This window comes from Gossypium raimondii, chromosome 1 (assembly GCF_025698545.1).
Source record: "Gossypium raimondii isolate GPD5lz chromosome 1, ASM2569854v1, whole genome shotgun sequence".
NCBI classification, from domain to species: domain Eukaryota; kingdom Viridiplantae; phylum Streptophyta; class Magnoliopsida; order Malvales; family Malvaceae; genus Gossypium; species Gossypium raimondii.
The window spans coordinates 45,896,923-45,921,158 of NC_068565.1; the positions used below are offsets into that span (position 1 = coordinate 45,896,923).

General features: G+C 38.2%; 2 protein-coding genes across 4 annotated transcripts; one reads left to right on the forward strand and one right to left on the reverse strand.

Annotated features, from left to right (window-relative positions):
• The first annotated feature begins 1,361 nt into the window (after positions 1 to 1,361).
• Positions 1,362 to 5,649, forward strand: LOC105786075 (extra-large guanine nucleotide-binding protein 1). Of its 2 annotated transcripts, none has more exons than XM_012612343.2 (8): positions 1,362 to 2,913; positions 3,015 to 3,152; positions 3,240 to 3,344; positions 3,431 to 3,595; positions 3,754 to 3,928; positions 4,210 to 4,451; positions 4,549 to 4,684; positions 4,807 to 5,056. In XM_012612343.2, the coding sequence occupies exons 1-8, from the start codon at positions 1,813 to 1,815 to the stop codon at positions 4,905 to 4,907; spliced, it is 2,163 nt and encodes a 720-aa protein (XP_012467797.1). In that variant the 5' UTR covers positions 1,362 to 1,812; the 3' UTR covers positions 4,908 to 5,056. The 2 variants fall into 2 exon arrangements, with proteins under 2 accessions (XP_012467797.1, XP_012467796.1); XM_012612342.2 differs by having other exon boundaries at positions 1,367 to 2,913; positions 4,549 to 4,709; positions 4,807 to 5,649.
• Positions 5,650 to 7,142: 1,493 nt separating this feature from the next.
• LOC105786077 (uncharacterized) lies at positions 7,143 to 24,201 on the reverse strand. 2 transcript variants are annotated; one of them, XM_052634455.1, is made up of 15 exons: positions 23,784 to 24,201; positions 18,478 to 23,485; positions 18,207 to 18,395; positions 17,463 to 17,577; positions 16,104 to 17,157; positions 14,918 to 15,365; positions 14,572 to 14,625; positions 11,621 to 14,486; positions 11,417 to 11,530; positions 11,168 to 11,298; positions 10,042 to 10,134; positions 9,583 to 9,855; positions 8,815 to 9,475; positions 7,944 to 8,019; positions 7,143 to 7,861 (listed from the first exon to the last, which is right to left on the reverse strand). In XM_052634455.1, the coding sequence occupies exons 1-15, from the start codon at positions 24,086 to 24,088 to the stop codon at positions 7,762 to 7,764; spliced, it is 11,487 nt and encodes a 3,828-aa protein (XP_052490415.1). In that variant the 5' UTR covers positions 24,089 to 24,201; the 3' UTR covers positions 7,143 to 7,761. The 2 variants fall into 2 exon arrangements, with proteins under 2 accessions (XP_052490415.1, XP_052490418.1); XM_052634458.1 differs by having other exon boundaries at positions 9,583 to 9,852; positions 23,784 to 24,200.
• Between the last annotated feature and the right edge of the window lie 35 nt (positions 24,202 to 24,236).

The window sequence follows — 24,236 nt, forward strand, 5'->3', positions numbered from 1 at the left end:
CTTAAACTTTATTTAAAGGGGCATTGAAAGGGTGCAAGGGATATTTGTTCATGATAAAAGAGACTTAAAATTTGAAGATCTTCTCAATTTAGCAAAGTAAATTGAAAAAGAGTTGAAACTCTAAAAACAAGTAAAGAATTTCTACTTACTCAAAATTGAAAAAGAAAATACTTTTATTATACATAAGTGATCACTGACCTGAGTCTTAGATAGGATCAGGGTCACCTACCCGTGACATGGATAAGTCCCACCAGAAGATTGGGTGCGAAGTGAGCCACGAAAGGATAGCAAAGCGAGTTCGCGGACCTTGCTCGCAGAATGAGCTCGCAAGGTAAAGCTAAGGACCCAGCTTGTAACACAAGGCCACAGATCCAGCTTGTGAGGACCCAGGGAGCTCGCAGAAAGGGTCGCGTACTCCGTAGGCCACCTAGGCACGTGTCTAGTAGGTACGGAGCCCGTCCAAAATGTTAGTCCCAAGAATAGAAAGGATCACGTGCATCGTAGACACGTGCCCAGTAAACCTCGAGCTCACAGAGAATGTCAGTACTAGAGGCAACGAAGTCAAGACAAAATAGTGGGGCCCTATCATGAGCTGTAATAGTACCAATAATAACATGTATAAATACCTAAACACTCTTATCAATAAACATACGAGAAAATATTACTCAACAACTTCATTGATTAATTCTAAGTTTTGAAATAAAAAGATAAATTAGTTAAATTCAAAAATAAATCTAATTACCTAAGATAAATAAAAAATAAAAATAGTTTAAATTAAAAAATCTATTTATTTAAGATAAATTAAAAAAGAATAAAACTAGTTTAAAAAATCTTATTTCTCTAATATACATAAAATATAATATTTATTACAAACAACAAAAGATATTTATCTATGATACGAGTATATAATAATTATTACAAATACAAAAAAATGTATATAATAGCCAAAAGGGAGTGATTTTCGAGAAATTATTTTGTAGTTTCTTTTCACCGAGAAATTATTTTATAGAATCTTTCTATTATATCATTCATGATTTTTTCTAATTATTTAACGATATTTCAATAATTTTTTAATACCATTAACACATTTTTATAATTTTTATCCTAACCTCGAATCTCGAATCTCGAACCCAAGTTCAAGATTTAAGATTCAAAGTTCGGAGTTTAGGATTGGAGGAAAAAATTAACAAAATTATATATCAATTACATAGAAAAATTAGTGAAAAATTATTAAATAATTAAAAAATAATTTTATAGATTCCATAAAATAATTTCTGTATTGGAGTCCTATAATAATGATGAAAAAAGGGATTTATGGTGTCACATTTTGTGGAGTTGGCTATATCTCATCACTTTTAAGGAAACCGAACATGGCCTTTGTCGTTGGCGATTCAGAGAGATGTTTCCATTCCATACTCCTTTGACAAATGAGGCACTTCATTTCATTTCAAGTGTGCAAAATTTCATCATTTCCTTCTCCAGCGTGTTGACTTGGAAAAACAATGAATAAATGCAACCCGAATATGTTTTCTCCTGTCCCCATCGTTTACTCTGAACACAAGACTCACTCTACCATGTTTCTTTTTCTTTATTCTTTCATTTCCCTTCTCAATTTTTCCTGGAAATTTCCCACTCCTTGTACGTCTCCCATCTTTCCTTCTTAATTGTTTGAATGAGTTATTAGCTAATTGTTATTCTGGTGGCTAATGGGTTTTAAAGTTTGATTTTTCTTTTCCCCTGCGTTCCTCTGGTTTATGGAATTACAATTGCTAGCTTAGTTTCTTTGGAATTGAGACTTAAAATATAGAAGTCATGGCTGGGATCCTAAGAAAAATTCTCCATGTTGGGCAATCATCTCCTCCCAAAGATGATGATAGTAACGTTGAATACTCATTTGCTATTGAGTACAATGGTCCTCCCGTCAGTTTTGATATCCCCAGCGCAGTTCCGGTGGACGTTGACCAACTCCCAACTGCTGCCACTGTTTCTTCTTCCTATGTTTTGAATAACAGCATTTCATTGCCAGTTATCCAACCTGTTGTAAATACTAACAAAATGAAGCAAAATCTAGCCAGACACAAAAAAATTGGTTCTGGTCTGTCCAATGAACCATCAATTCAAGTTGTTAGTTTGGATTCATTAGGTCAGACAATTGATGGCATAGGAAGTTGTGGCATTATGCAAAATTCTCATGTTCATGATAGTTTAGCTGATGATTGCAAGCAAGGTTTAGGGTTGCACAACAAGTACATGGATCCTCCCGATTCTGATGCAACAGGTTCCGTTTTGAGCTCACCATCAGTTTCATCATCTGGGGTATTTTCTCAAAAAAGGGAGGATATTCACAACAATGAGACTACTACTCGCCATGTCAAAAGACCATCTGTTGTAACTTTCCGTGGCCCTGAATCGTGCGACATGGTCCAGGGAGAGTCCAATTCCAACTATTCCGAGACGCAAAGCATGCATACTGCTGAACAATCTATTGAGAGGAACGGGAAAAAAGGGTCATGTTATAGGTGTTTAGAGGGAAACAGGTTTACGGAGAAAGAGATTTGCATTGTTTGTAATGCTAAGTATTGTTGTAAGTGTGTGTTGAGAGCAATGGGGTCGATGCCAGAGGGGAGAAAATGTGTTACTTGCATAGGGAAGAAGATCAACGAGTCAAGGCGAGAAAGTCTTGGAAAATGTTCCAGGCTGCTCAAGCAGTTGCTCAATGAGTTGGAAGTTAAACAGGCAATGAGTTCTGAGAAGACAAGCAAGGCAAACCAGCTACCACCTCAGCTGGTTCTTATAAATGGAGAGCCTCTGAATCAATATAAGTTGCATGTTTTGCAGACCTGCCAAAACCCACCAAAGAAACTAAAACCAGGACGCTATTGGTATGATAAAGTATCTGGATTTTGGGGAAAGGTAATGACTAAACTTTCCTTTTTTTTTTTCTTTTCATTCAAGTAAACTAGCTTCCATTATCTTCCACTAAAATTGAATTACTGCTGTGTTAAAATAATCAGGAAGGACATGGTCCTTGCCAGATTATTACTGCCCAGCTAAATGTTGGAGGTCGTATCAAGGCTAAGGCTAGCAATGGAAATGCAAAAGTACTCGTAAATGATAGAGAGATTACAAGAAAAGAGCTGTGGATGCTGCAGGTTGTTGTGATGTACATGATTGACTTCTTTTAAGTTATGATATTTTAGACATGTAAGGTCAGTGCCAATCTATCAAAATGTTTTCAGTTTGCTGGAGTTAATTGTGAAGGAAAACCGAGCTTTTGGCTAAGTGCAGATGGATATTACCAGGAAGAGGGTCAGAAGAATGAAAAGGGACCTATATGGAAGAAGGTATATTTGCATAGGGATATATAAACTTTCCCCTTATGGCATATACTAGTAATAACATGGATGTTGTACATGTACCTTATTTTCAGACAAGAATTAAACTTTTCTGCGCTCTCTTGTCTTTGCCGGTTCCTCCTAATGTGGTGAACCCTGCTGGGGAAGATGTCAGCCAGAGGACCCTGGAGCAGCAAGTGCTTCTTAAACTTCTACTAGTTGGCTATCAAAAATCAGGCACAAGTACAATATATAAGCAGGTAAATATATCAATGGAGGCAACTCATTTCAATTAGCCTTTCACCCATTTTTTATGGCTGTAAACAGAATCTGTTACTGATGACTACTATGGTTCTATAACACTAGACATGCAGATAGGATGTCCAAGTGAAACATTAATTTTTGTTACATATTTCAGGCCAAGATTCTGTATAATGTTCCTTTCTCAGAAGATGAACGCCAAAATATCAAATTGAAGATCCAATGCAATTTGTATGGATACCTTGCTATATTGCTTGAAGGACGAGAACGGTTTGAAGAAGTCTTACTAGAGAATAGAAAATTGCAGTTTGCTGATGGACCTGGTTCTTCGGGTACAACAATAATGATTATTAAGTAGTCATTTTTCTGCAAGTTTTTTTTATAAATTATTTTGTTCTCTGCGAAGTTGGTTACTGATAAAAATAGATGCATTCTCAGGTAAAACTTTTCTATTATCCCCTGCAATACTTGGATCAGTAGTGATAAGCCTCACAGATAGCAATATGATCTGTAAAAGCCTCAAGTATTTGCAATACTTTAGATATATATTCTTAGGATCTGGCATAGAATAATTGACTTTATTATTTAATAGTGTGATCTTCATTGTTGACAGGCGGTGCAAGCCAGATTGATGGTAAAACAAAATATTCCCTTTCCCCAAGACTGAAAGCCTTCTCGGAGTGGCTTGTCCAAGTGATGGTATCTGGTAATCTGGAAGTCATCTTCCCAGCTGCTACTCGTGAATATGCACCATTTATTCAGGAGCTGTGGAATGATGCAGCCTTTCAGGCCACTTATAACCGGAGGCATGAACTCCAAATGCTTCCCAGGATTGCTACTTATTTCCTAGAACGGGTAAGCCTGCTGCTCTGGGTTTTTATCCTTCCAACTAAGTGAGCAGCTGGAATTGCTTAGCAATTGGAGTAGTTTTTGAAGTTAATCTTTTTCTCAGGCTGTTGAGATCTCAAGGACAGATTACGAGCCATCAGACATGGATATCTTGTATGCTGAGGGAACCCAATCATCCAATGGACTTTCTAGCATGGAATTCTCTTTTCCCACAAGAGAAAGAGAAAGCTTTATTGATGGTTATCAACATGATCCATTAGCAAGGCTAGCTTATATTTGATTCTACACTTAAAGTTGTGTACTTTTATTTGTCTTCTAATCACTTTGAACTTGCTTAACATGATTGGTTTTGCATCTGCAGGTACCAACTTATTAGACTGCATCCCAGTAGCCTTGGGGAAAGCTGCAAGTGGGTGGGAATGTTTGAAGATGTCAACATGGTCCTATTTTGCGTCTCCTTGACTGACTACGACGAGTTTTGGTTAGACAGTAATGGAGTTCTTATAAACAAAATGGTGGCAAGCAAGCAACTGTTTGAAACTATAGTCAGTCATCCCACCTTGGAGCAAAAGGACTTCCTTCTTATACTCAACAAAGCTGACCTACTCTTAGAAAAGATGGAGGAGGTTCCTCTGACTCGGTGTGAATGGTTCCATGACTTCAATCCAGTTATCAGTCACCATAACAACAATCTTACTGCTTCAGTGGCACAACGTGCCTTCCATTATATTGCTGTGAAGTTCAAGAGGCTATTCGATTCTCTTACACATAGTAAGTTGTATGTTTGTATGGTTACTGGTTTGGAGCCTGATTCTGTTGATGACGCTTTCAGATACGCCAGAGAAATCCTTAAGTGGGATTACAACGACAATAGCTTCATCAGCAACGAGTTCTCCACTACTACCCAAATTGAGGCAAGCACAACTTCATGACCCACGTTTTGTGTGTGAGTGTGTGCTCTAAATCACAGAACTCAACTCTAAAGCAGGGCAAGCACTTCTTTCTTTTGTATTTACTAGATTTCCAATATGTAAGTATGTATGTATGTATGTAACTCGAAAATCAATTAGAAAACACTCAAGCATTACTGGATATGTTTAAAAAGAACAGCTAATCATATACAGCGCTCAGATACAAAAGAATTGAACACTAAAAGCAGAGCTGGCTGCCATATCCACAATAAAACAACTCTAATTTACACAAAGCATAGAGTTGCTTTTACATATAAGACCCAACAAAGTTAGGACAAGGGAACTTTCTCTAATTTATCATCACCAAGGTACAAACCGGTCCATAAGCAGACAGACAGTAGCTTCAGACATTGTGGTTTCGTTAGTATCATCTTTAGAAGCATCTTTGTCTTCAACATGCCCTTCTTTGGTCGGAAACGGTTGGTCTTTCTTGGCCCTTTTTGACAAGAATGGTTTTCTTGCTTCAACTTTCTCTTTAAGCTTTGCTGCTACCTCGCCCATCCATCCACCAACTACTGCAGACATTTTTCTCACTCTCTTTGGAATTTGTTTGTGATATGCTTTTGCTTTTCTGGAAGAAACAGAGAGGAGAACCAAAAGGGTTAATATAGAAGAAAGGAGAGAAAAGCAGGGAGAGTTGTGGTTTTTGCCAAATCAGTTGTAGTTTTCATTGGCGGTGTCAGTATCTGTGGGTTCTGACTCATTGGAAACAAAGAACCCATGTGTGGGACGGCCCCTAGATACTGTTCATTTGGAAGAAAAGGATATTCCCAAATCCTTCCTCAATATCTTCTCTCTCTCCTCGACCAAACTTCTGCCATCTGTTTGTGCATACCATCTTCCATTTCCATTTAGAAAGGTTACAATACGCAATAATTTATTTTACTTTGGAATTTTGTTTTTTTTTTTTTACTTTCCAAATTTTAGATCTTAAGTTTAATTATTAATATTTTTAATTTATTAATAACATTTTAAAGTTAAAAAATACAATTTAGTAGCTATATAACTAAATAATAATTTTAACAATATCAATAATTTAACTCGAATTTTAAATTTTGGTGTTTAATCAGAATTTTAGTACAAACTTAAATTTAATCCAATTTTTCATTATTTGTTTAAAATATAAAATTTATAGTTCAACTCAAATAAAGAACAATTATTTAATTCTGATTTAAATTCAGGCAACCCAAGTAGTGTACAGGTGGCATGGTATCTTTTTCTTCTCGTTTGTTATTGTGGGAACCCATTTTTTGTTTTCTCTAGAAGTAGAAGAAGACTGGCAATTTTCACGTGGCCAGTGGGCTTACGTTACAAATCTATTTCTCAACTATTTTGAAAAGGGTTTTTAAGATATTTTAAGATTTTCTTTTCTGTAGGTTGATATTTTGGAAGATGTGAAAGGGAAATAATTCACTTTTACATTTTTTCGTATTCCTTTATAAAATTAATATTTCATTGTAGAGATGATGCATGTTAAGTTTGACCAAATTAAAATCTTTTAATTAGTTTTAAGTGAATTTTCAACTATTAAATATATATTAATATAAACAATATTTTAATTGATATGATTAAAATATCAAATTGATTCAAAATATCTTGTACAAACATCTTGATAAATTCAACGGTTAAATTGATAAAAATAATTTAGTAGTAAAATCACTTAAGTTTTACATTGACACCGTGTAAGTGAATCCTATCCTATATATAAAAAATACAACATGAATCATTAAGGACTACAGCTTAGAACATATATAGCAAATGTAATGATTACATATAAATATCAATCTATCGAGTTGGATATACACATCATTCTTTTTTATTCACTGCCAATATGATAAAAGTAAATGAGACTTCATCTAACAAAGCAAAGATGGAAATGCCATACGAGATTTTGCAGAAATCATGAAGCTAATCTTTTTTCTCCATGTCAACCGGTGATCATTTTGATACCACAATGTATGGCGGCTTTCATCGAAGTTCCCATCTAAATGATGTCCAATGTTTGCCATTACGCCGTCGGGCCCAGTTGCATGGGAGGCAGATGAAGCCAAAATAAACTCCAGCTCAAAACCTCGATGTGGCTATCCCAACTTGATGATAAAGCACCTCCTCTTGAGATGTATTCTGAAACAGGGTTGGAGCATATGCCCTTCATCTCATTCCTCAAGTAGGGGCAACGGGTTCGTTCTGCAAGAGGGGACCAGGCTTCTCTTTCTTCTTTCTTTTTTCTTTTCTGTAAGCCAATAGATGCCATCCTAGACAATGACTCCGTTGTGTCTAGTCAGCCAACATGACGGGTAATTGAAGTACCTCCAGCAGTTGACACCAACTTGCAAACAAAGACTTCAAATCCATGGCGTCCAACCTTCATACATGCTACAAAGGTTGTCAACACTAGTAGCTTGCTTAAGTAGATAATCCACTTGCTCTGCAATGCTAATTTCCCTGAAAAATGTTACAAAAGAAACAGTCTGTTAATACACATTTCACTTGATACCCATTTGCAGTCTCAGAAGGAAGTAGATACCTTCTCTCCGTAATGTCTCGCCCATCTAATTTCATTTCAACGCGTCTTAGGACTGACATTGCATAAGCATTTTTACCTGCAGGCAGAAATAGGTTACACCAATGGAAGTAAAGGAGGGAACCCTAGTTTCTTTTAACAGGTTTCTTGTACTAAAAGCTCACAAAGTATCCTGGAGAAAGAGAAAGGGGAGTGCAGAAGAAACCCATTATAAAACAAGAATATTTCAATAGTTAGTATCTAGTAAAAACCAAAAAATCAAAGCTAGTAAAGTGGCACCTAGATAGATTTAACAAAATCCATGGCAAAGCAGTAGCATCTCCTAATCTTAATAAAGAGGGAAAAAATCACATCAAGAAAACTCCAGGTCAGACTTCACATCATGCAATTTATAGGTTCATAATTTTCCCCTAATTAATCCTTATCCTTTGGCCAAAAATGAAAAAATCAATTCTTATCTACTCGTCAAACAAAATAAACATTTCAATATTGAGATCTCAAGTTGGATGAAAAGCAAAGCTATAGATAGCAGCAACTGTGGACAAAAGCATAATATGGTTCTAGGTGCAACTAGCATACTAGGGCAATCAGGAGATCCATTTGAGTTTGCGGGAAAATTTTGGGTGATTTATGTAGTGCTCAAAAGATGCTGTGTAACAGCTTACAGAATGGATGAAAAACCCAGAGTTGCATTCAGTACACTAGCATGTTTGACTCAAAATAATCAACAGAACTAATAAGAAGGCAGTTCCTAATCATGGTTCCAAGAACAAATCAACCTCTGTTTCTTAGTGGCCAAAGTACTATCCAAACAATAAATATTAAAAAAAGTAAAAACCAACAGATCGTTCTTTAATTTGGATTTTACACTTACCCCTTGCTATTCGACTTGCTGTGTCTGTGCTAGGAACAGGAACTTCATGACTCTCATCACCAACCTCAATTTTGCCTAATGTAGATACTTCGTCCTTACCCTGAAATTTCACATCCAAGTTCACCTTGTTTGAAGGTTGCGAAGATTCAAGAGGAGCACTCACTGCTTCATCATTCACTGAGGGTACAGTTTTCAGATTTTCATTGGTCTCTTCATTTGCTGATTTCACTTCATTAGTATTTTTTACCTCCATGTTCTCGGACATTCTATGCCCACAATGTGAGATTTCATCATATTCACTTTCAGAAGATGGAACAAAATTTGGATCACCATGATCCTTTTTCTGACTAGAATCAAGTGAAATCTTTTCCATCATCTCTACTATTGGGTCATTGATGCTATCTGAAAGACTAGTACCATTTGAGGTAATACTAGATTCCGTACCGCTAGTTCCAATGCTATCTGGTGGTGATATCCATTCTTTCTCTTGCAAAGGAATCCCAGTTAGACCAACAAGATCTTTGGGGCTCCCACTGCCTGATGTCGAGATACTCTCACCCCCTCTTTCATCATATTCAGTGGCATCACTGGCAAGATCTGGCCTTGACAAACTAATGCTCTGTGATTTTACTTCCTGGCTTTCACCCAGTCCTTCAAGAGCCTGGAGAGAAAGCGAGCAAGAATTATTATTACTCTTGGTATCATCAATATGCCATGCTATGGTTCATATAATCTAAATCATTATTAAATATTGAAACTGGATTATACCTTATGCAGGTTCCCAGCATGGAGACTGGCAGTTCGCGCAAGTGTGGTCAACAATGAATGTAGTTCCTTCACAGAAAAGGTAAGTGATGGCACCAAAGGTTTGAAGGTCTGGCAAGCCTCCCTAACTCTTAAGCCATAAGACTGGTATATGGCTTGTCCATGTATTGGAGATACTTCCATCTTGGTCTCTCTCTCCCTAGCCATAGCTTCAGTCATAGCAGAGACATCCTTGGCTAAAACTGACTCTAGTGGAAGAAGGATTGCATTTGCCTGCTACAACAGCAAAAGGGGTAATATAGTTGTCAAATCACAGAGTCTCTAAGATCACAAGAGCTTTCACAAAGTTATGTAATTTTATGAAAAAGACAAACCGAATCAAGGCAGCTAAACACAAACATTCATTACAAAGAAACTACGCAGTCAAGCAAAACCAAAGAGATGATTCAAAAAAATGGGAACCTTCGAAAGATCTTCCATAAGAGAACGATGTACAGATGCAGCCTCCTTTCCCAGATTGTGGACATCATGCAGATCTTCAGTTATTGCCAAAACCTAAAGAGAAGCTCAATAACATCAGAGAGAGGGAAGCATCAAGGAGAACATAAAAGGAATTCCTTCAGTTAGATTTCAGAAGAGAGTGTAACAGCATAAATTGCAGAAAAGACAACAGGAGAAAACAAAAGATGAATGGGCTCTATAAGAGCATGTCTCGGTGATGCGACTGGCTAAATAACAAAAGATGCTTAACCTTAAGCAACACCAGAAATAGCCAAAGTTCCTGCAATAGATAGCATCTTTATTCTTTTCACCTTTATAATTATTTGATTTCTTGAGGCAGTGGGTGCAGAGTTTTTCTCAAGTTACTAACAGAAACCAATCACTTAACAATATATATTTCTACGTTTCTGCCTACCATGCCTTAATCAAAGCCATGATACTCCAATTTGTAGAAAAAGCTATACAACAGCAAGCATGCAAACTGTCGCTGTTTCAGCTTTGAGATTGTTTACCTTGATGTCTTTGTTTGGGATGTTCTAATGGTCTTGGGTGGGAGTTGGATAATTCCTTGGTTGTATTATATAGGAGGACTTTGTGCACAAGACATGATTGTCAATATGGGCAATAGTAGCATTGCTTTGTAAAGGTGTGGATGCCTGTTCTATTTTAGTACAAGTGGGGTGGGGGGGGGGGGATATGTTAGGGCATTGCTATAGACTAGGGGTGCAGTTCTCCAAACGTTCTCTGGCATGCTTCTATGGGCTGTTCATCCTTGAAGGAATGTTGTGGGTGAGTCACATTAATAAATTGAACAGAAGTTAAGGAGCACAGACACAAACAAAAAGAAAAAACTACTCTACAAGTCTTAATATGTGCTATCAACCCATAAAGAAACTACAAGAACACATTAAAAAACAAAGATGTTAAAAATAAATAAATGAACAAAACCATTAATGTTGGTATTTTTCCTTCAACAGGATGAAAGTTTTAAAACAAAGCCATTAGTAAATTCTGCTGACACTTTATGATCTACTTAGAGAGCATCTTTTGATTGTTATTGACATTAAAGAAAAAGTGCAAACAATACCTCTTCCAGCATTGAACCAGACTCAGAAGTTAAAGCAGTATGGCCTCTCGATACACGAGCAAATGCAGATAAAGCAACACTGGCTTCATATGCACAATCTCTCATTGCAAGAACAGTGCTTTGTAAATCACCTGAAAACAAAAATGCAAATGCAGAAGAAAAACAGATAGACATGCTTGTCTGAGTTCCACACATGAAAATGCATTCAGATGATTAGAAATTAAGTAGTCAAAAGAAAGGAAATGTAACCTGAGGCAGATTTTGCTTTAAGAGACGCAATGCATAGTTCATTAGTTGCAGAATACAAGCCACTAGAAGCAACTTCCATGTTGCTTTGAGCAAGCTTCCATTCTTGTTCAATACCTAATACGAGTCAAAAGACTATAGTAACCACCCATTTGATATCATAATTCAATTAAACCATTCAAGCATCCATTAATATGGGAAACTTACGTGTAAAAGAATGATAGGTAACCTCCAATTTTGTTAGTGCATTGAAGTAAGCTTGCTGCCATGTCCTGCTATCACTGCCAGTGCTCAATGCATACCCCTCTCTAGGGATCTGAAAAATACCATCCCGAGATGCCTCAAACTCTAATATTGACATGCAAATTTTGACAACGCTTGATGCTTTTTCTCTTGCTTCCTGAAGCAGATGCCTGCGTCTCATCAGGTGGTCATGGAATTCAGGGGGAATTCCAGAAGCCTTGGCTGACGAATTTCCCGCTACACTGGAATTTGGTCCACCACAAGCCCATCCCATTGCTCTTTCCAGCTGACCTTCTGCTACAATAGAAGTGTGCTCACACGATTTTAGGCCCTCTATTGCACGAGCTAATTTTGATAAGACAGATTGCATAGTTTCCAGCAACTTAGGTCTACTAAAGTTTAGAACAACAGGATACAATTCATCATCATTAGAAAAAAATTTCTGGAACAGAACTCTACTAGTATGTGAAGGGGTCAAGCCAACATCATGCATCCATTCCATTTGCACAATCTCTAGTATAGTCTTGCGAAGAGCTTCTTTTAGCTCATTCACCTGCCTTTTCATGACAGAAGCTGCTGATCTTGCTGCTCTAGCAGTTTCATGTGTGTTGCAGTACTCCTCAAGCATAAGCTGGACCTTTTTAACAGCCTCAACATCCTTCCTTACATGATCATTACTGGGCTCCTTTGCTCCCTCAGTCAGTAGCTTCAAATGTTCATTTTCTTTATCCAACCAAGATAGTAAAGCTGGAGCAATTCGTATTTTGAGGTAGCGACCAATATACTCTTGAAGTTGAATTTCAAGCTTTCTCTTAACAACATCAAAAAGCTGTTCAAATCCTAGATTTTGATCCACTGATGAAGCCATATCATGTATGCATGAATCAAGGATAGAATCCAGAACACCTATTTTCCAAATAAAGAAAGAATGGTTGTTTAATAAAGATCCAAAGTTCCAAACACACTCTGATACTGAGTGTCCAGAACTCAAAAATTCCACTAAATTAGGAATTTCATCTGAATGAGGAGCAAAGGAGCTACTCAAGGAAGATAATGCTTTATCAACTGATTCTAACTCAGAGAAGGGTTTAACTAAGATGGCCAGTAATACTTGGCTTTTTGAACGATGGGACTCTCTAAAGTCATCACCAGTAATTAGAGACTGAAAATGCTGTTCACAAGAAACCAAGGAATTTTTAATCTCAGCTTCTCTTTTTATGAGAGAAGAAGTTCGCATATCTCTATGATTCCAAGTTTGGTGGAGCTGTTCCAGTTGTGCCCGGCAAGCCTCTTCTTGAGAGGCCAGCTCCTCTGCTTCTTCCCAAGATAGATGATCCCGACCCTTCATAGCAGCTTCCTCAAGAGCCAACTGTTGCTCAGTAATGAGGCCAACCTTAACAAAGTAGTTTTGTTCTAGTTCAGCCAAGGATGCCCTCTCTAATTCGACTTCGACTAGCTGTTCCAATGCCGTGTCAATAGATCCCCTTATTTGTGAGATTAATCCAAATGCATCCATAACTTCTGTATTGAATGAAACAGCAGACCTCATTATATCAGGTAAAACAACTTCAGTCATTTCCCCAATCAAACTCTTACAGCAATTTAAAATGGTTTTGAATATTGAAGCCCAGTTTCCTTCAGAATAATACTTTGAATAATATAAATCTCTATCAACACCCGGCATGTCTCCTCCAATTTGCTGCCATAGTTCATTTACAAATCCAGCAACAAGTATGCATTTGTCCACTTGCTCTTCAAACCCAGAGAAGACAGTACCAAGATCAGATTGTGGTCGACTGTTCTCGATTTGAGCCCTATTGGTATGACTGTATATTTCAAGTATCCTATGCTTGACATCATCATACAATGAACGCACAGCTACACTAAGAACAGATAAGACTTTGTCTTTCTTCTCTTCCAGATCCTCTCGTATTCTAGAAGCCTTTGTACCATCATATTTTGATTCTCCATATTGCAGAGAAGAATTAGCATCTTCCTTCCTTACAAGACCAGCAGATTGCATGTATTTCATGAAAGCAAACATAAGTCGATCCTTAGCTTTTGATTCAGTCTTTGAGCCAATTGAGTTCACCAGCTCAGCACACTCTTCCTCAACTTTCTCAATCTCTGCTGCGTATTTCTCCACTTTAAAACAAAGGTCATCATGACTGCTTTTCATAAACTCAAGGTTATCCCCATGTACTTTTGCAATCAATTCAGAAGCCTGCCTTCTTGCTAGAGAAAGGATGTCAGAAGAAACAGCATTTGCAGATAGCTGCAGTACTTGTGCCCAGCCATGCACTGTGCTGGTTGTGAGGTAATTCAAAGGTAGTACTCTTTGTAAAGCCAATGAATAGGCTTGAAGTGCCATTACTGCAGAAGAGAGCCCACGATCCAACTCAGCTATAAGCTGAGAAACTTCCCTATCTATATCATAGCATTGGGCTTGTGTGGGCTCAGGTACTATAGTCAGCGGAACTCCAGCTTCGGGAACAGCAGACGTAAGAGACAAAGCATCTGCCATACCACTGAGATTCATGCCGGCACTGATTTCAGGAATTAAATTGCCTCGTAAAGCATCAAGTATCCTTCCATGCTGCTCAATCCAAGTTGTAGCTTGTTGAGCTTTCTCGGCTACCACATTCTTTGCTTGTTTGAACTCTCGAGCTTGGATTTCAAATGATGCACAAATTTTCTCTGAATTACAAGTTGCTTCAGCAACAATTGACTTTGCAGATGTCTCGTGTAAAATAAGATTTGAACGCTCCTGGTCAGCTCGATAAAAAAGAGCAGAGACAAGCTCATATTGATTCAGAACATCTCTGAACCTCTGAAACATGAGTTCAACAATAAACATTTCAAGTTCAAAGCAAACAAAATGCTTGTCAGAAAAAGTTGCAGGTGGGAATCATTACCTCAAGAGCAGATTCGACAGCTGGAAATGTAGCCAACAAAAGATCGTGATGTTCCTGTAAAAATTGAGAGATACCAAAAACTGTAAAAACTCCAAATAATTTCCGCAATAGAGACAACAAACAGTTCACACAATGCAAGTAAACAATAGATTATCAGACTGATTAAAATCCTAACCAAAATCAGGAAATTAGATATTTAAAATGATGCCTAGAACAGAAAATACTCCATAAAGTCGGTAATTACACAGCCTAAATAATAACCAAGCAAGTTGTGGCTGTGGCCAATAGAGTCAATCATGCTTCCAAGTCTAAAAATTAAAAACCACAAGCACATGCAAATAAGAACCTGCAAGGGAACACGAATTTCTTGCACTCTAGAAGCAAATAAACTCAAGCTAACAGCCAACTCCATGCCCTTTCTTTCTTCACCACCAATGGCAGCATCATCATGAAAATCTCCACGTGTCCACTCTATAAGTGGATCCCATACAAATACTTCCAGTAACATCAATAGTAGATCCTTATTCTTCCTTAGAACACTGACAACTGCTTCGCAATTTGCTCTAAATGTACCTTCTATGCCTGTCAACCCTAATGCAGCCTCAATTGTCTGGGTTAGCCGGAATGGAACAATCTCTGGGACTTTTAGTCTTTGCCCTTTATCAAAACAAACATTATAATCAATATGCACCACATCCCCACTACTGAAATCCAAAAGGATGTTATCCAAATGCCTGTCACCAAGGCCCAGAATGTGACCTACCATACTCATGGCTGCAACACTTCCAGAATACCTACAAGGGGAAAATAAAACATATGTTTAAATGTTTCACTATTTATCTTAATGTTTAAAAAATAGGACAGAAGCATGCATCACCACCAAGATAAATTATATATAATTTCAAGTCCTATTTTTTACTAATAATATTAAAAGTTTAAAACCATTTATATGCAGATGAGATACAACTATTCCAACGAGAATGGCACTTGAATCTTATAAAAAAGGATAGAATAATACCAAAATTCAGTTTGCAATCAATAATGATACCATTCACAAAAAGCACATTTTATGAGCACATAAAATTGATTGTGAATGCACATCAATCCTTTTGTGGTTTTACAGCACTCGGAAGAATATTTAAATTTGGACCAAACATGGCTTTCTGGCCAGAAATTAAACATCGATTGATTCAGGGTTCATTAGGCTCAATTTCTTAGTATCTTAGCACTTGCGATTTTTGTTTCCATTTATAATCGAATAGATTTTATGGTTAATGTTCGTACAACTATTCATGAGGTTAACTCTGTTCTTATGTAAATAAGGGTATTCAGGTGCTTTCTTAAATGATTTTCTTACTAAGTTTAATAATGACTGCAATTGAAAAGTTTCTGGGTGTAAAACTTTATGGTTTAAAGGGACAAAGCCCACAATGCAGTTTTAGTTTCTTTCTGATATAAGTTATGGCTTTTCAAGTGTGGCTAAGTGAAGCTTTCCAGGAGCAAGCCTGTTACTGAAAGAAAATGAAGAATACCTCTTCAGTTTTGAGTTAAAGGCTTTGAACCCTTCACTTGCACACCAAAGCTCTTGATGTAGAAGCTGCTTAGGAACCTCCTTCATAAGATCCAAAAGAACTTTACGCTTGACTTCATGAGGCCAATCCCTTCTGGAAATTACTCTCCTAATGCCTTTCTCCTTGAGGGCAGGAATAATTTTTCCATAGAACATATCACTTGGCCTGGGAACAGGAGGAACAGAACTTTTTGCACTTCCAGCTCCCAAAGCAGAAACTTGTGCAACCTGGACACGGTTTTGCCAAGACTTAAAGATGCTGTATATGCTTATCACATTATCCACCCATTGGATTAGACCTGCCCGACCACTGATTGGAGTCACAGAATAGTAGCGAATGCCAAGCAAGTTATGGTTAGTAGCAGAAGATGAATGTAGAAAACTATTTATGGCTTGCAACAGCTGCATGATTCTCGCATCAAGACGCAAATCTTCACGTCCTTTCAACAAATAAGTGTATGCTTTACCATCTGAACCCAGAATAACAAGTTTCTTTGGTTTCGTTTTGGTTGATAAGATAGTAAGATGTTCTGAGAAAGAAGCAATTGTGACAATTCCATGTAGAGCTGAAGTGAGAGCTCTGTCAGATTCAAATGGAGCGACTTGCTTTTCAAGACCAGGCATTGGAACATCAGAGGATGATAACATAGCCAGCTGAGGTGCAACTTCCCCTAAAGAAATTGAAGATTTCCTCTGATAAGATGCTAAGGATGCAGCAATATGGTCAAATGGCCGCCAAACATCTCCAAGTGCAGCAGCAGATGCTGGAGGAGTCTTAAGGCTTACAATGGCCGATTTTAACTGCTCTTTATATTCATGATGGAACCATAATTCATGAGGTGTTTCAGGCTTCCTAGAAGTTGAAGCTAGACGGCGTTCCAAAGCAACAACAATGGGAGCCATCATAGCTGAGTATTTGGCAGCATTTATCTTGTTCTTCTCACTCTGGCTAAGTGTAGTATTCTCCGCAATCCGTGCAGCTTCCTCTTTCAGAACATTTATACGCCTCATTACATCTGAAAGCAAACTCAGTCAACATGGAGAGGAAATGAACCAGCAAAATAGAAGACAAAAGAAAAAAGCACAAGAGAAGACCAATAAATATACATGCTAGCAATAACCAATTCGACAATTGCTATGTAGTATAGTTTAAACTGAAGTAGCAAATTACCTCTAGTTAGATGCAACTCATATGTCATACAGTTTCAGGATATGCATGTTACATATCACCATTCATGTTTAATATGAAACATCATAAAATCGTAGGAATGCATATACAAACAAAACAGAGCAGAAGAAACCCTTTTGATGCTAAGCTTACCCATGTGAAGATCCTGAAGTGTGCTCAGCCATAGTTCCTCCCAAAGGACAGTCACATTTCCCAGCTCATTAATCACTAGTTGCACATCCTGAATTAATCTTGGATAAAGCTCTCTCTGTATGCAGCAAATTTATGCCTTAAAATTTGTATATAAGCAACTCATCATTCAACAAAACAGAACCAAGGTAATAAAGCCCCAAGAGAACCAAAAGTCTACAGGCATATGAGCAAAAAGGATTAACAAGACAAAGGATTTAATTTTACATCAATACATATGCATTTGATCAGCACAGAAGCATTCAAACACTCACAAAGAAGTTACCTCGTTCACTTTTGCATATCTGATTCATTTCCATGCAACTTTCAAAAGCTAATAATCCTATTAAATCACCACTTAAAACCTCTGTCAGATGTTATAAAACATTTAGATTGCAGAATTGGCATGGATAGCATGTTTAAGACAAAGGTATTAATAAACATATAAAGCAATATGTACTATAAAAAGGTGCAAACAACTTTATTTAAGAGCTACTTATTCATTTAATCAACGAGACAGTATGCAGAATATCACAGATGGCTCTTCAATATTGCAAATAAATAGGAATAGACAGGACAAATAAAAAATTGAAACACTTCAACAACTGGCAAGCAGCAACCGAATGACAGGTAAACAAAACTAGTTATGCATCAGAGATCTTGCATCATAGTATTTAAAATTTTATAATGCACTAAATTTTAAATTACCAAACAGCCAAGAATGTGCTGAAGTTCCTCAGAGGGCTTCTCTTCATAAGCATTTATATCAACCAGCGTTGGGTACACTATAGATGAAGGAGAAAGCTTGGCTAACATCATTAATAAGCTCTCTATCTGCTTCCGGACAACTTCCTCAGGATGCGAACTCAACCTAGCAAACAATTGAGGTGTAATGTCCTACAAAGATAAATGTAATGTTAATAAGAAGTTTTGATGAAAAGAGAAAATGGCATGGGAGAAACTAGAAACAACTGCTTGCCTGCCATGACAACAGAGGAACTGTTGAAAGCGCAGGTTCAAGTGTGTCTTTTAACTCTAATCCATAGTTGAGAAGAACGTGCATGACATATAATGTAGCTCTCAGGGTATAGCTGCCAACTTTTTGTTTTTGGGACTGACAAAAATCACCAGACAACCGACCATCAGAAAGCTTGGTAGACGAATATAATAGATATTTTATGAAAGCATGAGCTGCATGCCCAAATAGGGAGACTCTTCTCCTCCTCAATGACCACCAAATATCAATCAACTTATCAATTACATATGTTAAATGTGTTTCTTCTATTCCAAAATTTGCATGTTGTAAAGAACTCAGCAACTGAGAAGTTAGAGTGGAAGAAAGCCTTTCACCACCAGAGTTTTCTGTACCAGGTGCTCCAGCTGCAGCCTCCATAATATCCACAAGTTGCTGCACCAAAGTCATCAACATATTGTTGGTTCTCAAATTTTCAGCAGAACCAGAACAAAAACCCCATTGCTCTGCTCCATCATCTACATGTTCAGCACTATCCCTCTTCTGAAAAAGTGGCAGTATAACAGATTCCACTCTTTGGATCTCATCCTCGGTCATCTTGAATCTTTTAGGTGTGAGTTCAGAAACCAGAATAGGAGAAAAAGAGCATGACTGAAGACACTTCTCTTGCTGGTTAGCAACAGAGCTCTTGGCCTGATTGAAACACCAAGAAGCATAAGAAATCCAAGACTTGGCCATTTTCGGACAAAGTTGAGTGGATAACTTTGTAGCTGTACCCACTATTTCCTCAACAATAACATCTAAGCTCCATTTAGAGCTTAAGTTTTCATCACTGAAAGAATAACCACCTGTGCCACTGGAAGAAACAGTAGCCACATTTAGATCTGATAGCATCCTGAGAACAATATTCCTTAAATTCAAACTGGAATAATTCTGTCTCAACCAATTTGAAAGTTTCAAGCAAGCCTTGGCCTTCATCAAACCATCATCAACATCATTAACAATAAATGATGAAGAACATAAATAAGGATGAAGGAACGACCAAATATTTGCAAAAGCATCTTCAATCTTGTTCTCAGCGTGCAATATCAAGATTCCCTCATATTGTAAATTCAAGTTTAGCAAATTACAGTATCTCTCATGAGAGCAACTCGACACATGATCTCTCAGATAGTTAATCAAACAGTTTGCCAACGTCAGATTTCCTTGTTTACGAGCCAAACTCATCAGATTCATAGAAAGCTTTAAGGTAACAGGAGAAGTAGGGGAAATGGTTCGATAAACTCGGAGAACTTTCAACCAAGGGTTACAATCTTGATGTATTCCTTTAATCAAAGGCTGCAGTGGCAACAAGTATGAACCTAGACCAGTCTGATTTAGTTTGGATTTGCCTTGGCTGCCCATGTGCTTCCAGCAGTTCCCTTGGCTTAGGTCATAGCCTTCTCCAACTGCAAAGATGCAATGTAACTGCGTGACACATGCAGTAGCCTCAGCTAATCCATCAAGTGGCAGAACAGACAACATTTCCTCCAGCATTGACTTGGCCTTCTGCAATTCATGTGGCACCTTGTCCAGATTTCCCTCAATCTTAAAAAGCAATGCCTGCAAAAGCATCTGCTCACTCCTTTGCAAGGCTAGTTTGGGATCAAGTGTGAGTTCACTGCTAGATTTTGGTGTCAAATCCAGGTATGCCCATGCAGCCTGAAGATCACCCTCATCGAACTGTGCCAATGCATGAATTGCATTCATCTCATTGCCAGCCGTAGTTAAAGCACCAGAATAACTCTTTCCAGCATATTTAGCCCGCAGCGTTTGCAACTCTAAAAGCCAGGATTCCAGAGATTTCCAGTCAGATACAGCCGTATAACTCTCTATAATACGTGCAATGCAAAACTGTGCACCATCAGAACCCATAGTACTGAGTGACTCCTCAGTCTGTAACAAGTGAGCAAAATGAGAAACAGCCTTTTCATATTGACCTTCTGCCTGATATACAAGCCCAGTTATCCACTGGAAAGGTTCAACTATGCCACTGTGATTCACTGACTGGTCTTCATCCAAAAGTAGTGGAGAAAAGGTAAGTGAAACCCATTTTTGCAGACCAATTAGAGCCTCTGATTCATGATTCCTGCATAGAGCCAATGACATGTGCCGAACAATCCTTGAGATATCTCCAATATATTTCTCCCTCATGTTATGGAGGTATTCAGTTACCTGAGCCTGAGACTTCTCTTTAAAAGCTGACACCACCAGATTTTTAAGCTCTTGCAGCCGCAGAGTGCAGTACTGAATGGTAGCATCGTGGCATTGTAATGCCAAACCAGCATTCATCATTGGCTCACAAATACGAGAAAACCACTCCTCACACACTTTCTTGTTTGCCCGGAAAAACAATGAACTCTGTCGGCCAGCAGATGGTAAAACAGCAGATCCCTCATATGCATTATATACATTTTTCTTAAGAGCCTCAACGAAATCCAACAATAACCTCATGGGCAACAAGTGTGCGCCAGAAGAACCTATGATACTTAAGCTTCCATCATTCTGTTCACCGTCAAGCTGTAGCACATGTGAAACATCCAAAAGCATCCGTTCCAAAGCTGCAAAAGTTTGAGTGGGCCCACCAAGGTTAGTTCGTAGGCGAGTAGAAATACAATATCTAGCTGCCTCATGTATGGCCCACCAAGCACCAGCGAGGTTATTAACAGAGCAAAATTTTTCAAGAATATTTTCCATTTTTATATCCAACCATAGATCATTTGCACCTACAATCCCAGTCTCCTCAAGCTGTCCCAAACTGCTGTCCTTAGAGCTCCTACATGTATGAATAAGCCGTTGGATCCAAGAAGAAAGAGGCACTTTCCATCGTTGTGAAATGTAACTCAAAATGGAAACAAGTTGCTGAGAGTGAAGCTGCTGAGGCAGCTGCTTTAAGGCAAATACTTGCTTCCAGTACAAGTTTGAACCATTGCCTAACATAAGAGCTCGGGGCCTGGAATTGCTACAGGCTCCAATATCATGTATACCATATACATACATTGTAGTCAACAAGACTTGAGACAGAAGCCTAACATAGGCATTTCTAATGTCAGCATCTGGATCACCAAGCTTTTCCAGGACCACATCACTAACAGAATTAAAGTACAAGGGATGCATCAACCTAGCTTGCAAAAGCAGCTCCAAAGATAATGTGACATGTAACCTGACCTTTGGTTCCCTGTCAAATGCAGCCTCCAAAATAGAGAAAATCAAATCTCCAAAAAGAGAGACATATCCAAATTCTTCATAAAAATTATATCTCATATTTGGACTCTCACATATGGAAATGAGATTTTCACAGAATCTTTGTACCCATTCCAAAGCAACTATTTTAACTGCGACAGGAGAAGACACATGGAGAGCTCTAACAAGAAGTGTGCCAAACTCCCTTAGATACTCAATAATCACAGCTGGATGGACATCTCTAAGACTATTACCATCAAGTACTTTTTCAGTAGCAGCATCCCCAACAGGTATGTTGCCACTTTGATTTCTAATGGAACACTTGCTAAAGAATTTAACCATACTTAACCTATCCAGTGTCTTGATAACATGGACTTGCAATTCCACACAAAACTGAATAGGTGACTCAAAAGGACTCAGCTTCTCAATGATAAAAGAAATCAAACTTTCTGACCTCTGAAGATACAAGGCAGCGATCTTTGGTTGGACAATCAAACTGTTACATCCACACAAGGAAACGGAGGTTAACAAAACTTTCAAATCAAACTTAATCAATGCAAACAACTCAAGTTTAGAGTAACATCTCAAATCCCCCGCACTATTAACCTCCTCTCCATGAACTAATTTTTTTTTAAGCATACCCTTCAACAGCTCCAGTTCTTCAGTTAACAAGGTCATTGCCTGTTGAACTATTTCATCATTCCCCTGTTGAAGCAAGAAAACATAAGTAGCTGCAGAACTTCCAGTGACTAAATGATTTGGATGCAAGCGTAGCTGAGATATTGCTCTGTCAAAATGAAGAATTTTCTTCACAGATGAGGGAAGGAGGCCAAGCTTTTGCAAAGATAATAATTGAAGATTAGTTTTTAACACTCCATGAACTTGAAAGGAGGTTATCTTCCCAGCTCCAACAGGCCGACTAGTATTTCCCAATTCCAAGCTCTGAAATAATATGTCAATAGCAAGTGGGTAAAACGTGGAAAACCTTTCTTGTAATATTTCTGCCAATAGAGTCAAGCACTTCCAAGAATCCTCAATCCATCTTGACCATCCAAACTTCTTTCCAACAACAGATAAACATCCCAATAACCGGGGAAGCATTTTGCTTAGAGGTTCACTTATTTGTTCAAGTAGATTCATTTCCAGCAATCCAGATGCAGTAGATTGCAAAACTGTAGAAAAACAAGAAAGCAATGCAAGCAACCTTCGAAACTGTTGTGGGGTTCCATGGGTCCCATCCTGAAGCAATACATCCATGTCTCCCAGGAACTTAGACAACAATCCCAGAGAAAACTGCAAATTACCCACCCAATGCTTCTGAAATTGCAAGAAACTATCCATAATGACCCTCCTGTCAGATTCTGCAAGGTCAGGCACCAATGCCCATCCAAGAAGAAGATCAATAATGTCAAGAAAATGCGGTTGGAAAGACAGTGAAAACTTCAATGATATCAAAGTCAAAACACTTAGAAGCCGATGTAATAAACTCAAGGAAGTTCTCTCATCCTCCAGAAGTTCTTGGCATGCTTTGAGGATTGGTAAAGCATATCTTTCAATCGCACCCACATCACCAACACTAAGAAACTCACGTAGACCTTCCAAGGCCAGTTCCGTGGTCCCGTCCCCAGCACTAATATTACTAAGCAGTGGTAAAGCCCATCCAATGAACCGGTCCACCAAACTACTGAGCATAACATGGTTTTGCCTCCCACTTGATCCTATTGGGACCGAACACACAACCGCACAAAGAGCAGCATATGCAATAGCAGCAGACTGCCTCACTGCGTATGACCTGATCACATTTTTGCCAGAAATTTCAACAAGCTATAAAATTTGGAAGCATGATCTCAAAGTTCACAGAACTCATAATTTATAGTCTATAAGCATCCTTTTAAATTGTAATTTAACAATTTAATGGTCAAGCATACATAAGAACAATTCTTCTTTTATTTGAAATAAAAAATTGTTACCACGTAATAAGAAAACAAAGAAAGTAAAAAAAAAGAAAGAAAGAAAAGAAATAAGCATAAATAATGTTGAAATTCAAATAAAATTAAATGCGAGCGAGAGGGAGAGGGAGAGATTTATACTTGTCAGAAAGAAGTTGAGAGAAGCCTTGGGCGAGGAAAGAAGCGGAGTGGGCGACGAGGATGGAGTTAGGAGGGTAAATGATGGCGCGGTGGAGAGAATTAATAGCTGCAAGACGAGCTGAGTCGTTTTCGTCGGATTTGGTTGAAACAGTGGTAGTTGATGTAGTTGTGGGAAGCGTAGTTGAGGGAGTGGTGGAGGAAGAAGAAGTGACGGAAGCGGTGGCCGCGGCGGTGGTGTCTTTGGGGAGGGCAGCGGAAAGGAGAGCAGCCAGTTGCTGTTGTTGGTGGTGGAGACCTTGCATCATTGTTGAAAAGATATCTATGGCTTCGCATTTCTTGATCGTTTCCCTTCTGCGCTTGCTTGCCCCACCGGATGCGTTTCAAAGCGTTCCGTTGTGGCGTTTGCCCTTTCTTTCTTATATTTTCTCTTTCTTTTGTAATACCGAATTATAG